Source organism: Rhinolophus sinicus, linkage group LG10 (assembly GCF_036562045.2).
Source record: "Rhinolophus sinicus isolate RSC01 linkage group LG10, ASM3656204v1, whole genome shotgun sequence".
In the NCBI taxonomy this organism is placed as follows: Eukaryota; Metazoa; Chordata; class Mammalia; order Chiroptera; family Rhinolophidae; genus Rhinolophus; species Rhinolophus sinicus.
This window is the reverse complement of record NC_133759.1, coordinates 13,419,013-13,437,449: the sequence shown is the minus strand read 5'-3', so window position 1 is coordinate 13,437,449 and position 18,437 is coordinate 13,419,013. Positions and strand designations below refer to the sequence as shown.

At 55.6% G+C, this 18,437-nt stretch overlaps 1 protein-coding gene across 3 annotated transcripts in view; it reads right to left on the bottom strand.

The window, feature by feature from the left end:
* Positions 1-18,437, bottom strand: part of SCN5A (sodium voltage-gated channel alpha subunit 5) — a 94,882-nt gene that overhangs the window by 51,811 nt on the left and 24,634 nt on the right. Inside the window, exons 4-10 of one of the 3 annotated variants that reach the window (XM_074312597.1) lie at positions 16,717-16,807; positions 15,179-15,307; positions 8,343-8,434; positions 4,552-4,782; positions 2,944-3,007; positions 1,468-1,609; positions 736-933 (exon numbers count right to left, since the gene is read on the bottom strand). In XM_074312597.1, the coding sequence (XP_074168698.1) occupies positions 736-933; positions 1,468-1,609; positions 2,944-3,007; positions 4,552-4,782; positions 8,343-8,434; positions 15,179-15,307; positions 16,717-16,807 (947 nt within the window). Of the gene's footprint in view, positions 1-735; positions 934-1,467; positions 1,610-2,943; positions 3,008-4,551; positions 4,783-8,113; positions 8,206-8,342; positions 8,435-15,178; positions 15,308-16,716; positions 16,808-18,437 lie in introns of all 3 variants that reach the window. The other 2 variants (XM_074312598.1, XM_074312596.1) reach the window with 2 other exon arrangements.

The following is an 18,437-nucleotide window of genomic DNA, read 5'->3' as shown; positions in this document are numbered from 1 at the left end:
CCCACCTAGAAACCTTACCTACCCTCAAACAAGGGCATCAGGGAGAGATAAGCTCAGACAGACCCAGGATGTTTTGAGAAAGATCAAAGTCCAGGGAGGAGGAGAGTAGCTGCTGATGTGGACAGCTCTTGGAAGAGGGGAGTATGGGGGACAGGTGGAAGAGGTTGTTCATGAGCAGAGGAAGTGACAGCACTAGAGGTCAGCAGATCTTCTAGAAAGTTTGGCTGGCCAAAATGGGCGCTGTGGGAGGTGGCATGAGGCAGTGAGAAGAAAGTAGATGTCCACAGCCTGGCTTCCAACAGGCTTGCTCTATAGATTGCCTCCAGAACCCAGTGTGTGTGGAACTCTGGGTAGCCAGGGCAGCACTGCCACTGCTTATTTTCTGAGCTGACTCAGGCCTCTGACCTTGGACCTTCCTCACTGCTCCACCAGAAGGCATCCCTGACCAGGATAACTATGTCCATGGACACATGGACCTCTTTTATCCAGCATACACTACATTCACAGGAACCATCTTACCCAGTAGGCACCATATTTACCCAGCAGGCATCACATTTATCTACCATGCATCTCATTAGTAGACAGTCTTTATGCAGCAGGAACCAAATTTTCACCCAGCAGACATCAGCTTTACCCAGCTGGCACCACACCTCCAGGCACCAGCTTTACCCAGCTGGCACCCTCTGTCAGGTGAGGGCTTGGTCTGGAGGCTCCTTGGCTGTACCACTCACCCACCTCATGCTCTTTCTTGAGCATCTCCATGGCCTCTTGGAATCGCTTTTCCTTTTCCTCTGTCTCAGCGATGGTGGCTTGGTTCTGCTCCTCGTAGGCCATGGCGACCACAGCCAGGATCAGGTTCACCAGGTAGAAGGAACCCAGGAAGATGACAAGCATGAAGAAGATCATGTAGATCTTCCCTGCGGACCTCAGGGTCTGGGGAGCAAGGGACAGATGTCATCCCCACCGAGGCCCCTTCTAGGTCATGGTCATGGTATTTCCAAGCTGCCCAGTATGGCTGTGCCAGGGGTTCAAATGACCACAGCCTGGGGAAGGGGTAGAGAATGTCCCATCTCTAAAGAGAAGTGTCCTAACCTACAGAGAATGACCTACATACAGGGGGTGGTGTGCCACCCACAGACGGAGGCAGAGAGTCACAGTCCACAGAGGAAATGTACCTACAGAGGGGACTATTCCATCACATAGGGTGGAGGAGTGTCCCACTCTCAGAGCATAGAGTGTCCTATATGAAGGGATGGGTACTTGGTCATCAGCAAAAAAGAAGTTTCTTTACTTGCTGAGCCCCCATCTCTCAGGTGCAAGGGTCCCTGGCCCCTGTCCTCTGCCCTTCCTGAGCTCTTGCCAGTGAAAAAGCTGCTGGGGCCGCTTCTGGCTAGCAGAGCCTGGTTCCTGGTGTGGGGTCCTGAGCCTGTTGCTGGTGTCCCTCTGCTGGCCCGCGCACCCACGCACCTGCTGGTAGAGGCGCTCCCAGCAGTCCTGCGTCATCAGGCGGAAGAGCGCAAGGAACGCCCAGGCGAAGGAGTCGAAGCTGGTGTAGCCGTGGTCAGGGTTCTCGCCTGCCTTTAGGCACCGGTACCCCTCAGGACACGACCTGGAGCCAGACATGCAGGCTGTGTCTCATGCTGTAAGGGAGCCTCTGCCCCGAAGACCCCTGACTTGTCTGCCTGGGCAGCCAGCGTATGCCCCATTGCTTCAGGCCACCACGCTGCTGGGTCCTATTTCAATGACTTTTTATGTTGCGCCTCTACCCTGGGACACCACCTCCTTTTTCTACCCACCTGTATTCTGCTAGGCTTAAAACCAGCCACCTTCTGCCCACAAGACATACCATTCCAGCTGCTGACTTGCCTCTCCCCTCGCAGCCTGGCTCACATCGCTTCCTCTGCTTGCCCACCCCACGGAGAGCGAGCATAATGCAGGCACACAGGGGAGCAGTGAGGCTTGGCTCAGCTGAACAGGATGGAACCCAGGGCAAAGGCTGGGCCGTGGAACCAAGGGATAACTCTAGGGTGGACGGCTGGGGCCTGGCCACATCTGGAGAACGGGCCCATTTGCATGACCGGCACACAGGTGCAGTGAGGCAGACCCATGGTTCACCATGCTGGAGGAGACAGCCTCTCTCCCAGAGAGGGAGCGCTGGGCTGGATTCGTGCCTGCTTGCCGTGCATGAGAGAGAAGGGGCAAGGGGGACTCAGCAAGTGGGAGGGTGCAGCCACGGGGCCTTGCTAATGTCCTAAGACCCTCCAGACAATCTCTTTAGTGACGGGAAGGGCTCTGGAACTTCATATTCAGAGATGTGGGACCACAGCCTCACAGAGCACCTCCCCCACCAGGTGAGCCTATGTGCCTCCTCCCCCTCACAACCTATATACAGCACAGTCACACTGGCCCAGACTCCAGTGCACACAGTGCACTGGAAGCTGCCATGGCTACGGGGCAGTCTGGGTACCACTCAGGCTGCAGGTCCGGGGCCTGTATGCCCTGCAGGAGAGTCCAGGCTGCTGGTGGAGGCTATACTCACTGCTGACCCATGGAGAGATCAGCAGAGAGGGAGTGAAGACCGAGTGAAAGGGAGCAGCCCTGGGGGGCTTCTGGAAAGGAATGGAGCTAGGGTTGAGCTAGTGGGGGGCCCTGCAGGGCCTCCTGGGCTGTCCCCCAGTCCTGCCCCATCTTCTGGACTCTGTTCGTCCTCTCTGCAGAGCTATACCCTCATCCCATTCTTTAACTTTACCCCCTTCGCAGCTGTCTCCCTTGTGGTGCGGGTGGGGTAGAGGAGCTGCCAGGGGCCTGGCAGGGGAGGAGGCAGGGGGAGGTCTCGCTGTCCCTGGGGTCAATGGCAAAAACTGAAAGCACAATCAGTTGAGAAACCACCAGGAGACTCCCTGGGATGGGCGAGGTGGTCCTGGGGGGGTGGGTGCCACATACCCCGCATCAGAGCTGTTCCCACACAGTAACACATCGGAGGTGCCATTCTTAAGCAGGTAATTTTCTGGAAGAGAAACATCCGGCGGTGAGGGGCATGTGTGGCCCAGGCTCCTGGGTTCCCGCCTTGCACCCAGGGCTTTGGAGGGTAGAGACACCACTGTGGTCTTCCCACCTCCTGCTGCCCCTGGCCTGTCCCCACCCTCTGTCCAGGTCTGAGGCAACTCCAGTTGCTTCCCTGGCCTTCCTCCCGCTACTCCTCAGATGTTCAGCTGCCAGTGTCCCCAATACTCTCAAATGACTCCGGAAGCTCCCACAGGGAATTTGTGTACCCAGCACCAAGCCACTCAGGGGGGGTCAACCAGGGCCAAGAGAGGCCCTGAACTAGGATGCAGGAGTCACTGACAGAGTCCCAGTTTGGCTACTGAGTCACTGGGTGGCCTTAGGCTACTGCCCAGCTCTGTCTGGACACAGTTCCTTATGTATAAGGTGGTAGAAATAATGGCTGCCAGTCACCATGGCCATAGTGTGGTCTGTTCAGACAGGGCTGGGGCCAGACCAGGTGAGTCCCACCTGTCAGTCCCCATCACTCACCACTACCTGCCTTAGTCTCAGGCAGCAGCTCTCAAAGTGTGGGCCCTGGACCCGCAGCATCGAGCATCAACTGAGAACGGGACAGAAAGGTCCTGAGGGCCAACCCAGACCTACTGACTCAGAAACTCTGGGGGATGGGCCCGCAGTCTGTGTGTTCCGAAGGCCTCCTGGGGACTCTGGTGCACACTGGTTTTGGAACCAATGCTATGTGGCCACAGCCGAACGATAAGCAAATTTCCTCATTGAGATTCTGTCTATGTTTCTTTTTCCAAAGTGGATTGCTGGTGCATGTAAGAGGCCCTAACTTCAGAATGGCCCTCAGGGTCCTTGTGGCCTGGAATCTGGCCTTGTACCAGTGTCTCCCTTTGGTCCAGACTGATGCCACTACCCAACAGAGGTGTTGGCCATCTGCCTGGACAATGGAAGTGTAAACCTTGGGGCAGTGAAACAAGACTAGCTCACATGACTTTGTGCAATCACTGAGCTTGTCCCGTCCTTCTTGCGGGGCTCTGGGGAGCATGTGTACGGAATTAACATTTTTGCAAGGAACCCAGAAATCAACTGAAAAATCACATGGGGCCTCCACTCTGAAGCTTCACTCTTTGTCCCCAGCTCTTTGTCCCACCCTTTCTTAAGCTAACACTCCTCTCTCTGCGGGGAAGATGGTCTTCTTACCACTCGTGACACTCTAGGGTTAGTCCCCCTACCAAATGTCACAGCTGCTGTCCCCTGTCTGGCTCTCCATTGAACCCCATCCTTCCTGTTCAAGCATCATCTCCCCATCTAGCCTGACAACTCACGAGGGCAGGCCTTAAATCTTGTCCCCTTCTGTCCTCTCTTGGAGCCCAAAGGGCAGGGGCTGGAGCCCCTGAGCACACAGCTGGTTCTCCGGGGGATCAAGCAGGGTTTGAATGACCCTGGATGAAGGCCTGCCCTCTGGTGAGGCCTGTGTGGGAGGTGCTGGGGGCCCTGGACACTTCACAAAGCCCTGCCCGGGGCCGCAGGGCGAGTCCGCACCTGAATTGTTGAGGTAGAGGTCCAGTGATTCCCAGACCTGGCCATCGGCCTCCACAGAGCCGTTGGTGCCGTTGAGCTCCGTGAAGTTCCGTACACACTTGTGCCGCAGGTTGCCCATGAAGAGCTGCAGGCCAATGAGGGCAAAAACGCTGAGGCAGAAGACCGTGAGGACCATCACGTCAGCCAGCTTCTTCACGGACTGGATCAGGGCCCCCACAATGGTCTTCAGGCCTGGGGGCGGCAGGAATAAGCATGGGGTCACCGAAAGGCACTGTGCTCCCTGCTCCCCTGGGTGGGGGCAGGCCTGAGGGGGTGCTGGGCCAGGCGGGCAGCCATGAGGTGGGGGCAGAGGGAAGGAGGCCTCTCTTGGGCTTTTCAGACCAAAGTCCCCTCTCCTCTGCTGATATCCTAGGGCAGGAGTCCAGTCTGGTCGTGCATTTCCCGAGGGTCCAGTCCTCTTTGCTCTCCACTAGCTAAATATATGACACAGGTGTGGAAAATGCCCTCAAAGACTGTCCCCCTCTGGTTTTGTCCCCAAGGTATGCCAGGCCTGCCCCTTGAAATGCAGCCTACGGAAAGCAGACCGAGGTTAGGCCCATTCCAGGATGATGGAACCTTGATCCTGAGATGGGGAGAGACACAGCCATTCCTGGTGGGGAAGATACTGCATGTGCTGGGGGGTTGGAAAGGCCATGGTGGTTAATGTCCTAAGGGGCCTGTTCTGGCTCTGCCCCCCGCCCCTTTGGGAAAGGTTCAGGGGAAGGGGAGGAGTTGACCTATATTGCATTTTCCTCCTCTGCCTTCTCTGTCCCTCTGGGATCCATCCCACCCCGTTCCCCAAAGCAAAGGCCATGATTTGTTAGTTGCACGGCCCAGCTCCCTGCAGAAGCCAGCGCCACACAGCAGAGTGACAGAAAAGCACGTGTAGACACATTCGGTCTGACACTTTAGCTACTGTCCTATGACATGTTCGAGCAGAGCATGGGGAGCGAGGGGGCTTCCCTGCCAGCAGCAGGGCCCTGCCCCACTCAACCACCCCCACACTACCCCCACAAGCGGCCAAATCTCAGATTAAGCTCCATCCATCCATCGTCCAGCCGGTTAATGTGTTAGGAGCACCCGTGGCAGCTGTGCCGGAGGCTGCTGTGCCCATGACCCAGAGACACGGAGGCAGCTATGGGCAAACACGGGAGAGGGAGAGGAAGTCCCCACCATGGTGCCACTAATGCTGCCGTCTGCCCAGGGCTCAGAGGCACTCAGCACTCTCTGTGGAAATTGTCCCAGCAGATGTTGGCAACTGCTTGGGCAGTGGGTGGACCTTGCAGGGGTCTGGGCAGAGTGGTGGTGGTGGTAGGAGTCACGAGCCCCTTGTAGTCCAGCTCTCTCATCTCTAGTGGAGGTTCTAGAACCCCTAGGTGGACACACTGGTTCTGCCCACCAGACCCGGAGACGCTGGCCACCGCGTGGCGAGTGGTGGAGGACAAAGTGAGGAGTGGTAGGCAGCAGCTTGCATACCCAACTGGACTCTGCCTCAGCTGTTAAGCGAAAGCGTCTTTGGTCTAAGGCCCAGCAAGGCACCTCCTGGTCTGTGGAGACTCCGTGGGGACAGTTGGTGAGCACAGACCCACGCCTTTAGTGTTTCTCACACTGATGACACAGTTCGCGTCAGGCAAGATGACCATGAAATAATGGGATTCTTTCTCAAAAGACCCAGCAAGCGATGAGTCCTGGGGGATCAAATGGAAAATTCTCCTGCCACTGAAGTTCTCACTGGCTGGGCGAAGAGCCCTCGGAAACCAATCATTCTGATTTCATTCCCATTTTATGGGCAAGGAGACCAAGGTCTGGAGAGGGCCAAGCTATGTAGAACTCAGATTCGGTGACACCTCCTCCAGTGGGCCTTCCATAATGTGGACCACAGCATTTTTCTAATGAGCACTTTCAGGGTCTGCTGTGTGCGGCCTCACTGCTGTGTGCGGCCTCACTGTGTGCTGCCTCACTGCTGTGTGCGGCCTCACTGTGTGCTGCCTCACTGCTGTGTGCTGCCTCACTGTGTGCTGCCTCACTGCTGTGTGCTGCCTCACTGTGTGCTGCCTCACTGGGTTGCTGGCAGCTTAAAGTTGAAAGAGATCCAAAGGGGTTGGGGTGAGGTTGGTGGGCTTCCTCCTTCTCCTCAGGACTGAGAAATATTTTCCTTTTTCATCCATTCTTATAAAACAGACTGGAACGTGCCTTTCCTTAACTGCTGTGGTCCGTGTGCTTATCCAGTCTCGTGGGGTGTGTGCTGTGAGGTTGTCCCTGGGACCCTAGAAGACAGACCCTGAGACTTCTGAGCATGTATGTGTTTGTCAAGGCAAATGCCGTCTGTCTCAATGGGGGCAGCTCCATGTGAGTGGCTGGGGACAGACAGTCCCACTTGCTACTGGCTCTTAGCAGGGGTTTGGCCCCTCGGGGAAGGCATGGAGGACAAGTGGCCGTGTGCACATCCTAGAGTGAGTTCGGAGGTCAGAAGGAACATTCCGAGGCTCGGTGTGAACACAGCATTAAGTGGAGGTTCCCATTATAAGATAACAAACCCCACCATGGGGAGTCTGAACGCCCCCAGGGAGCTCAGAGCAGGGCCCCTGCCTTCCTGGGGGCAGTAACAGCCAAAGGCAGGCCCAGGGGTCAGGACCCACTAGCTTTCCAAACCAGGAGTAGAGACAACCATATGGGTCCCTGAGTTCTTCCCTCAGCTCTGCCACCTCTCCAGAACAGCGGCGTGCGACCTGTCTCCAGCTGCCTTCTTAAAAGAAGTGCCTTCTCCAGTTCTGAGAGCGGCTGCATTCAGAACACGCTCTGGAAGCAGCCTCGGGAAACTGCCCTCTGGGCTCTGAAATCATCAGACGTCTTTTGAGAGCTTTCCTGGATGGATGGGGTTGACTGACTTTCTAGAGAGGCCATCTGGGCTTAGAAGATTTCCGGGTACAATTGCCAACATCTGTCAGGGAGAATTTCTTCCTGAGGCTACCATGCATGGTTTGCTAAACCTCTACCGCACCGTGCAGCGAGGGCAGTTAGACGCCAAGGCCAGACGACACCTGTCCACAGAGTACGCTCCATTTCACAAAATGGGGCTGGGGCTCCAGCTGTGCATAGATCACCAGCAGGGTCCCAAGGCAGGGACTGGGCACTCAGTCATAAAAGACGAGGCCGGAGTTTTCCATTTTTGTTCTGGGTGTGTTTGTGGTATCCTTACCAGAGGATGATGCTTCAGGTGGAAGCAAGTTACACACAAGCTTTTAGCTATTCAAATAGCGAAGTTCAGTCTGGGAAAGAAATCACTATCTTGGGAAGAATTTGCGTTCTGTCCAGGACCTGCCATGGGGTGCTCTACACCCTCTGGTGTCTGTGAGAGTGGGTTTTGAGGGGACAGCCGTGTCCACTGGCGACTGCTCCCACACCCAAGCTCTGGGAAAGGTATTCTGGTGACAGGCACATTCGAGGGGCCTTCCTGAGGGTCGCTGTGGCTCCCAGGTGGCTGGAAATTCCCTCCAGCCTTGGCGTTTAACCTGATTTTCACCTGAAATGACTGATATAGTTTTCAAGGCCCGGAGGACTCGGAAGGTGCGTAAAGCTGAGACATTGCCCAGGTCCACAAATTCAGTTGTGTATCTGTAACGAGGGAAATTCATACACGAGACAGTGACAACACGCCAGGAAGAGACACACAGTGGTGGGGGGAGGGGGAGGGGAGACAGAGAGAGAGTCACTTGTAGCTGAGATCTGAGAGGCAAACCTGGGCATCTTACCTGGGATAACTGAAATAGTTTTTAGAGCTCTCAGGACTCTGAAAGTTCGAAGAGCCGACAAATTGCCTAGTTTTATATTTTCTGATACATACCTGCAGAATCAAACCACAGTTATTGGGAATTACAAAGCAGCACCTGAGTCTGCCCTCCCGGCCAGCCCTCTCCCTTCTCCCCCTCCCACAGGGAGGGCTGTGGAGGGCCCGACACCGCCCCCTCCCCAGATTTCCGTCCTGATCTCAACCCTCTTGACATGGAGAACTCAGTAAGGGTCCCTTTAGGATGTCCACACAGCAAGCCCCCAGGTGGCTTTCTCAGTGATGGTCTGGTGAACATCCAGTGCCAGGAGGCAACTACTCTGCCACACTCCCCACAAGACTGGGGACCATGACATGAAACCATGTAGTGAGGTCTGAGGATGGGGACACAGCGGGGCGAAGAGGGAAAGTATTTTCCGGGAGGCACTGGCCAGGTGATAGAGGAAGCAGGTGGGTTTCCGGTCCTAGGTTTGCTTTGCGTCTTCTGCAGTCAGTGATCCGCTCGTGCCTGGCTGCTCGGATCCACGGGATCCTGAAGCCCTGGCCGAGACCACCACGAAGGTGTGGCTGGGTCTCTGAGCGCTGCCCTTCTCCTTCCAACCACAAACTGCGAGGAGGCGCTCAGGAGTCTCTGATGTCAGGAGGTGGAGGCAACCTGAGTACTCAACCGGAGAAGCAGAGTTCCCAAGGTGATGCTTTCGAAGATGAGAAGGGACGTTGCCTGAACATTTAGTTCCTTGACTAGTCACAGGCAGTGGCCAACACAAGAAAAGAGCAGGATGTGGGGTCCTAGGCGATCTGGCCCCTCCCCCATGAGTCCACTCCAGTCTCACCCCAAGACCCTTAGTGTCCCCCAAGGAAGGCCCTGGATCTCCAAAGGAGTGATATCTGGAGATGAGCAGCTTTCGGGGTCTGCTTGGGCCTGAGTGACACTCAGCAGGGTTGAGTGGCTGTGGGGCTCCCTCCTGCACCTTGGACAATTGTCCATCCATGGCCTCCACAGGCACAGGGGGAAGGAGACATCTCTGGGAGGCAGGGACCTGCCCAAGCAGAGTGTGAGGACACGTGTGGATGGGCCACATGACCAGGATGTCTGAGAGATAGAAGGACAGTGTGTGACCAGGGCCATCGGGACAATGGCAAGTGACTTGTGATATTTAACCAAAGGCTTCGCATCCAGGGTGTCTGACATTTAACCGAAGGTGATGTTTAACAAAGGACAGTGGACTCAGGACGTCTGATGTTTAACCAAGTGTGTCTGACTTGGTGCCCGCGTGATGTCAGACCCAGGACGTCAGCCCAGCGACACCGAGTGAGTGCCAAGGGTGGGAGGACAGTGCAGCTGGACTCACTCTGCCAGTCTGTCTGGACCTCCAGCTTCCTCCACCCGACTCAGAGCTCCTGAATCTGCCCTCAGGCTTGGGTGTCTACAGGGAAGGACTTGGCAGGCTGTGTCAAAGGACTCAGTGTCCTGGGGTCCGCAGGGTCCTGTCTGATCCAGCTCTGACATTGGGTTGACACCAGCTTACTCTACGTCCATTCATGGGCCCTTCCATCGTCATGGGGCCCTGTGGACCCTGCCCGCTCCCTCCTAACTCATCACATCCCTTCAGAGATGGGAAGTCAGCAGAGCGTTCCTTCTGGTCACACAACAGATCGTTTCTGTGGTGTGATTTCCATTGCATCCCCTGGACTCAAGTCAGCTTATAAATCTTCCTCCAGTGCAGCCATCGGATGCAGCCCCATCTTGCAGTGGGAAGCAGAAGTCACCTTCCTTGTTCTGGCCCATACATATATATATATATATGCCTATTAATTTGGTCCAAGCTCTCTCTCAGCCTTGGATGTTTATTCCATTCTCTTTTATGGTTCAGAGGCTCAGGCCACTCTTCCACATTCTTCTCTCAGGCTTGGACTCTCTGTCCAGATGTGGTGCTGCCATGAGACTGTCAGGTTGAACCTAGGACACTGCCAATGTTGCCATCGCATGGAAGCCATGGTTTTTCACTGGCTGGTTGCTCTGGGCCCAGTTTCCTGCTGCTGGTTGAATGGGTGTGGCCTGGGAAAATAGCTTTTCTTGTTTGGGACGTTGGTTTCAAGTCTGTGTCTTCCGGTTACAGGGAGTGAGGGGAGCACTGTGCAGACCAGAGAGGGAACCAACTGTCCTTGCTTCTCCCCTCCTGTCACGTACAGACATTGTCTGTCCCCTGGTGCTTTCAGTGAAGTGGATTCTACCTGTCTGCCTGGCCATGCAGAACCTGCCTTCCCCCACGCCCTCAGGGTTCCCAGCACAGACAGTACTTGCCCTCCATTGGTCACCTGCCCCCCCAGCAGCTGGTTCTGAGCTCAGAGAAGCCGAGATCCCCAGATCCCAAGGTGTGTGCTCGCACAGGCTGGGAAAGCCAGCCCAGTGGCTGAGGACAGAAGAGAGGCTGCTGGTCGTGTTGGTGAAGTCTGCACACATGTGGGAGAGCAGTCCTACAGAGGAAGAAGTCTTGACCGTGGGGCACAGCGCTGGATGAGGGCATGGTGTGTCTGTGACCCTGGCTGTGAAATGAGGGCTGTTGACTCTTACTAGACTCAGAGCCTGGGCCAGGATGCTCCCCATGTTGGGGTCCTAGGCCCCAGCAAGGCCTCTCTGGGGCCCTGGAGTGTGGCCAGGCAGCAGAGACCCGTATCTGTATCAGCAGTAGCGAGGTGAGGGTGGGGGCTGGCGTGGAGCTCTGCCCCTCAGGCTGGCAAAACGTTCCTCCAAGCCATTCTACTCTTTCTGCCAAGGCCAAGCTGCTGGGCAGGGGCAGACAGTGGGGCGGGGGTGGGGGCGTGGGCCCTGACATGGAAAGAGCAGAGGGTGGTAGGTGAGAATTCCACCTCATTACACCAGCCCCAGGGCAGAGGGGCCTTTTTTGGAGGCTGAGTAACCATGAGGAAAGACAGACACTGGCCTTCTTCTGGCCCCACCCTTACCGTACTGTGCAACCCTCCCATTCAATGCAGATGGCCCCTCCTGGGCTGCTAGGCAGAGGGTACAGCCAGCACTTTAGATACTGCATGATTGCCACCCTCTTCTCTCTGCTTTCCCCCCCTTCCCCTCCAGGTTTGGTTTCCATAACAACCCCAGAAGGTAGGAGGCTGTGCTAACTAGCAGGTAATGCCCAGCTGGGAGGGGGCCAGAGGAAAAGCTCTGGCTGGAGGGCTGCAAGCTGAGGCTGTCGGGTTTCGGGCCACCCCCTCCAACCCTCCCACAGACTCTAAATTGGGAGGAGGTGGGGGATCAGGTCGAAACCCGGCCAGAAACATCAGACTTGGGGTGCCTCTCACGGTTATGAGCTAGGAGACTTGGTGTTAGTCCCAGCATTGCTGCTGGCTCATTCTATGATTTTGGGCAAGAGCAGCCTCTCTCTGAGCCTCAGTTTCTCCATCTGTAAAATAGAGGTGAGATTGGGAGTTTCATTGATTAGAACTTTTCTGCCACTTACGACTCCTTCGGTGATCCTAGGAGTCGCCTGTTATTGAACCACGTTGGCTATAGCAAAATGCATTTCACTGCATTACCATGGCAGTAGCTAATTTTTTCATAAGGTATAATAGAATCCCTGTCAAAGCTGCTGGGCCCATGCAGCCCAGGGCACACGGCTGACATTCCACTGAGTCCCTGCAGCCCTAGGAGAAGGGAGGGTGCCATTTCTGTGAGACATTCACAAATGTGGAAATAGTCTGGTGGCCTCTGAGGCCCTGTTCTGCTTTGTCACCCCGGGTTCTTGCACAGAGTGAAGGCGGGCAGGCCTCGGTGAGAGGAGAACACACCTGCTCTGTGATTCCAAGTGGAAGTAGCAGGTCCCTGTGGAACCCCATAGGGATAGAGACCAGGCTGCTCCCCTAAGAGAGGACAGGAGGACTTGCTGAGGGCCTGAGGTCATGCAGAGCATTTCCCAGAGTCATGGGCTGACGACAGGCCAGAGCCTGGTTCCCGCTGTCCCACAAGGGGCCCAGGGTGGCACCTTTTCCAGGGCTGGGGCATCCAGGATGGGAAGGTAGGGAAGGTAGGAACGGCTCAGCCAGGCGCTGTGTCTTCAGCCGTGGAGCCTCTTTCCTGTGATACCAGGCCCTCACTGCGCCTTTCCTGTAAGGCACCCTGGAGCCTGGGCCCAGCAGCCATCCTACTCATTCCCAAGTCAACGCAACCTCCCAGCTCCCTCTCTCCTCAGACCTCAGAGATGTTCTCAGCTAATGATCGTGCTTCTTATCACTGAGAAAAATAGAAGCAATCAGAAGAAAAATTATTTCTCTCATCATCCACTCTATCCATCCACCTCCGTCTCCACCCGAACTTTTGCCTTCCCTGTTCTTAAGGCCACTGCGCCTTTAGGCCCTGGGTTCCCCCAGCTGCGGCCAGCTTCAAGGGCTTCTCTCCTGCAATTCCCCATCGCCCCCACCCTCCACCGTCAAACTTCCCTCTCCTGGATCCCTCCCCTCAGCCTGCAAAGACACCTCCCTTCTTTAACTGTCCGTTCACCCATCTTCCCCTCTGGCCACCACCTTATTTTCGAGCCTGTTTATAGCAAACTCCACAAAACTGGTGTCTCTACTCGCTCCGCCTCCCCTCCGCCCGCTCTCTCTTGAGCCTCTCTCATCAGGCGTCCATCCTCCACTCCTCTGGAACCTCTCTTGTCAAGGTCATCAGTGATGTTCACGTCGTCCTCTCCAACAGTCCCATCTTCGTTCTCGCCTTCCTCAGCCACCTCGCGTTATCTTTCAAGTTGAGTCACGTCCCTCAGTTGGCTTTTTGGGACAGTGCTCTCTCCTGGTTTCCCACCACCCACCCTGGCAGTTCCCTCCAGTCTTCTTCCCTCAATCCTCTTCTTTCTTGACGCTGAGACGTCGGAGCGTCCCATGGTACGGTCTCCAGGCAGCTTCCCTTCTCTGGCTAACTTACTCCTGGATGATCTCATCTGGTCTCTTGGCTTTAAATACCACCTGCACCCTAATGGCTTCTAAATTTATATCTCCACCTCGGACCTCTTTCTTGAGCTCCAGGCTGGAATATCCAGTTGCCAACTCAATGTTTCACCCTGGATGCTTTCAAATAATACATTCCAAACTGGACTTTTGGTTCCCTTCCTCCGGCAGCCAGCTCCTCCTTCCCTTTTCCATTTCGACAAACGGCAACACCATTCATCCAGCTGCTCAAGCCAGAAACTACCCTGAGGCCTCCTGTCAGCCCTACTTAACACAGTATATCCAGACTACGACCACGTCACTCACCTTGTCCACCTGGACCCTGGTCCCAGCCGCCATCCTCTCTCTCCTGGCTACAAAAACAGCCTCCCAACTTCTGTGTCTTCCACCCTCACTCCTTTCATCTGCTGTCCACACAGCAGCTAGGGTGATCTTTGCAGAACGTAAATCAGATCATGTCGCTCCCTATTCTTACCCGCTAGTGGCTCCCATGACACTTGGCTCTTGTCACGGCCTGTAAGGCCGCACAGCCTGTCCCCCTCCACCACGCTGCATCTTCCTGTCCCATTACTCTTTCTCTGGCTCACTCAGCTCTGCCCAGGCCTAAATCTGCACTGGACTTGGGGCAAGTGGTAACCTCTGAGCCTCAGTTTCTCCATCTGTAAAATGGAAACAGCTACCTAGAAACAGAGGCTCTGATGCCTTTTCTAACTATCAGGGTTTCCATCTACCTTGAAAGTGCCCCATCAGCAGGTCCCTCTTTCTCTTCCCTCCCTCACAGCACAGCTGAGGTCAGGACTGCTTATGTTTGGGGTTAAAAAAAGACTTTATCATAAATAGGTGGATTCTGTGAATCCAAGAATCATAGAAAGTAGGCGCTAAACTGAACCTCTGATACCCCCTAGGCTAACCACCGTCCTTTCACAAGTGGGGAAACTGAGGTTCTGCAAGAGCAGGAAGTACAACCCTCACCAGCTCTGCTCCTTGCCAAGGTGCAGTGCCCAGCCCTGCACGCAGTGGGTTCTCCACACATATCAGGCTTTCAGGAAGGATTTGATGACTGAGCCTGTGATCACAACTCCTGCATGGAAGGCCCATACTGATCAGTGCCCACCAGGAGACAGCACCCGTTGCCTAAGACATCCAGAGTTTCAACCCAACCCCTCAGTGAGGGTCTCCTCCCCGGTGAGGAGGGGGGTTTGAGCCTGCGTGGCAGTAGGTCAGAGGTCACGTTCACTTTCTGGAAGGCTCCCTGTATGTCCTTGGCATTAGTTTTCTCATCTGTAAAATGGGGGTAAGGAACCCCCATCCAGCCTACTTCTCTGGCTGGTGTGAGGACCCACTGGATCATGTCAGTGACTAGGTACCTTAAAATGTGCCAGGCATGGAGTCTATGAGTGGAGAGCAGACGTGCTGGTGGGCCTGGCATGAGATCCTGGGGATACTTGGTCACCTCTCCAGGCCCCTTCTCTCCCTTTACTAGTTTCATTCTTAATCACCTTGGAATCCAGGTTGCTGTTCAGTGGTCCAGAGATTTCAGGCTATAAGATTTGGTTTCCCTTGGTGGAAAGGGCAGAGAGTGCTAAACCAGAATCTTAATGGTGTCCTTTGAGCACAGGGCTGCCATGGAGCCACAGAAGAGCCAGCAGACCTGACCACGATGGCCCGCCTGAGCTACTGAAGACCATTTCTCCCCACCAGAATGAGCTGAGGGTCTCCGTCCCGTCTTCCTCCTGCCATAGCAGGAAGGTGGGCTGTTCTATAGCTCTATGCCAGGGTGGTGCACTTGCCCCTCAGGTGGCCTGGCCTGGCACAGTTCAGCACAGCGCGCAAGATACTTACGCCATGACAATCACGCTGAAGTCCAGCCAGTTCCATGGGTCCCGAAGGAAGGTGAATGCTTGCAGGCAGAAGCCTCGAGCCAGAATCTTGACCAGAGACTCAAAGGTGTAAATGGCAGTGAAGGTGTACCTGGAAAGGAGAGACCGGCGGGGTTCTCAGGGAGGTGGAAGCCCACGGGCCAGCTTAGCCAGGTCCCCCACATGGCACGAGCCCTGTGCAGCCCCCCTCTCTCAAGGGGCCCTGAGACCAGGCTCTCTGCAATGCCCCCACAGAGTTGGAATAGAGGGCTGGAGCTTTGTCTCAGACCTCTGGCTAACTAACCCATCTTCCCATTTGTTTATCCAGCATTACCAAGTGACATCCATGGACCCATCTGAAACTCTATCTTCTCTCTCTTGGTTGTCTTGAGGTAAGGACCCCCTCCACTTATCTCCTCATTCCAGTCCTGGGAGTCCACGTACATAGGTATGTGGTGGCCACTGGATCTGCCTCACAAGGCAGTAAGGACACTCAGAGCCATGGCCCCTTGCCTTTGTTTGTGGGTCCTCAGCAGCTAGTGAGGAGAGCATGGTCCATCCTCAACTGTCTACAGAAGAGGTGGGTACAGCTGTCTATCTTGAGCTTAGAAAGGGGATTGACGTTCTAACACTTGAGGCTGGGTGGGGGGCTGTTCTCTCTGCCTGGGGCAGCCTAAAGAATCCCAAATGCCTGGTGGCCCACAGGGCTGGAATGGGAGAGGGCCACACCTATGTGTTTTCCAGGTCTCAGCGACTGGATGCAGGCGCTGGCACTGGCCGCACTGCTGGGAGCTGTGTGCATGGGGACAGCCACCAGGCAAGCAGCTTTGGTAAGAGAGGTTGTCCCCAACATTCTATTAGTCTCCTAAACACAGGAGCCAAATGCACCTACTAGGTCTGCTTAGCACCTGTGGGTAAAGTGCTTTCCTTTGGGAAGAAGGATGAGAAGCAGTTTGCTAAAACTGCAATGTTTAAAGGAGGCAGGACTTGGGGGGAAAAGCAGCAGAGTGTGGTAGTGACGCGGGGATAGCCCTGGTGGCCACACCTCCTAGCCGCATGGTATCGGGCAAGTTACTTCTCTAATTCTCAGTCTCCTCATCTGTCAAATGGGAATAGCGGTTGTACCTACCCGACTGGGTTGCCATGAGGATTAAAAAAGCTAATGCTTATTGTTCAATGATAGTGCCTGGTATGCACTAAGTGCTCAATCAATTATTATTAATTATTATTATTATTTCAGAGCCTTCTCCAAAGTTGTCAACACTCTCTGGGATGCGTCAGGGAGGAACCCCCACTTTGCCAACCTGGAGACCTCCTCCTCTGAGAGCACAACTCGAAGCAAGAAGTCGGCAGAAGTCAGGGCGGAAAAAGAGGGTAGGGGCTGGGCCAAGGATAACCCCTCCAGTTGGGTGAGTCCCTGGGCCTGGACCCAGACTTCTTCTGGGGTGACTTTCGGAGCCATAGCATGGAACGGAAAGGAAGGGAGGGAGGGGCCGGCTGAGAGGCCCTGAAGATACTCACTCGACATACTTGGTCCAGGGCGGAGGGTCGTGCTGCGCCATGAACACGCAGTTGGTCAGGATCGTACACATGATGAACATGCTGAAGAGTGTGGGGCAGGAGTCAAGGAATCCACATGGGGGGTCAGCCAGGCCACCCCTGCCAGAGGGTCCCGGCCCTGGGGTCGTCACTGCCAAGCCAGTGCTGTCACATCCATGAGACCGGAGCTCCAAGGAGACACACCAGGGCTGTGCCCAGGCCTTGCCAACCCCTCCCCACCGAGGCTGGCCTCTGTCTCCTCCTGGCACTTTCAGCTGGATACCTGCCCTGCTCCACGGCCCCTGACAGGCACCAGACACCTGAACGTGCACTTTTAGCAGGTCCCCTGGAGGGTCCATCCTGGATGGAAGGGAGGAAGGGTCAACCCCTAGACCTCAGAGGATTTTTCCCATGGCTGCATGGGAGCGCTGTCCTCAGCCACGTTGAAGGGAGCTGGCACTTACAAGCCGTTCCTCGGGGGCCACTGAGGAAGTTGGAGGGGAAGGCCACGGTCCAGGGTCTGAGTTCCCCGCCCCCCTCCACTTCTACAGGAGCAGCCCAGGCTGACTTTTGGCCTAAGACGTCTCTGAAGCTTTCTGCTGACAAAAGTTATGTACCTTGTTGGGACACACTGACCCTGGCAAAGCAGGGGACTGCTTCTCCGGCTGCCTCTTGCCTTTGTGTGTGTTCTTCACTCTTGTCTTCTGCTCCACCTAGTACATGCCTCCTCCTCCTCCAAGAAACCCCTCAGCAGGAACACACCCTGACAGGAGCACCCCTCGGCAGGCGAACCCCTCAGCAGGAACACCCCACATCCCTCTTTTAGCACGTGGTTGCTCTCTGACTGGTAATGCCCACCTGTCTCCCACCAGAAGTAAGTTCTTCAAATGCTGGGACTCTGTCTTGGGCATCCTTCTGGGCCCTTGGCCTTGAGCTGAATTGCCCCAGGCCTTGTCTGACCCCTGATTCTTTGGCTACAAGTCCCAGCTGCTGCTTAAGGCTGGACGAAGCTCTGACTGATCTCTACGGCCTCCCTCACCTCTGTGAGACCTACAGAGGAGCAAGGGACAGACCCTGGGCTTCCTCGGGGCTGTGGTACCCCGAAGGGGCCTGGCCTGGGACAGGGATACTCTGCTGCCCTCACAAATTCCCTCCCTAGCATGAGAGGAGAAGCTGGGCCTCCCACTCTTTGCAGCTGCCCCCAGGCTCCCCAAATCGCCCCAGCCTCAGCCCTGAGATTCCCACAGGGTGCCCAGAAGCTGCAGTAATTGAGCTCCAGGGACCAGCCTGTTTCCTCCCTACCACAGCTCCACCCCTTTCCAAGGCCTGGCCCAGCCTCAGGCCTGATGCGGGAGGCCAATGCAGCCAGACTGGAGATGGGCTGAGCTGGGGTGGTGACTTCTGCCTCGGCTGGGGAGACAGGTGAGGCCTCTTGAGGAATCTAGGTGGATGCCCTCTGTGCCTCCAGTCATCTGTCTAGAAGGTCTAGGGAATCAGGCAATAGCTTATCAAACTGGGCCCCTAGCTTATAACAAATTCTCCAGTTTCTCGTCTAAGTTGAGAGGAAATCAGGCTTTGGAACGTCCCCTTAATCAAACCAGAGCTGCTTAGACAAGAAGCTATGGCCCCGGGAAGGCTCGACTGCTCCCTGACCAGGGGGCACCTCCCCAGATACTAGGGTCCCTCCCTCAGCTTGGTATCTG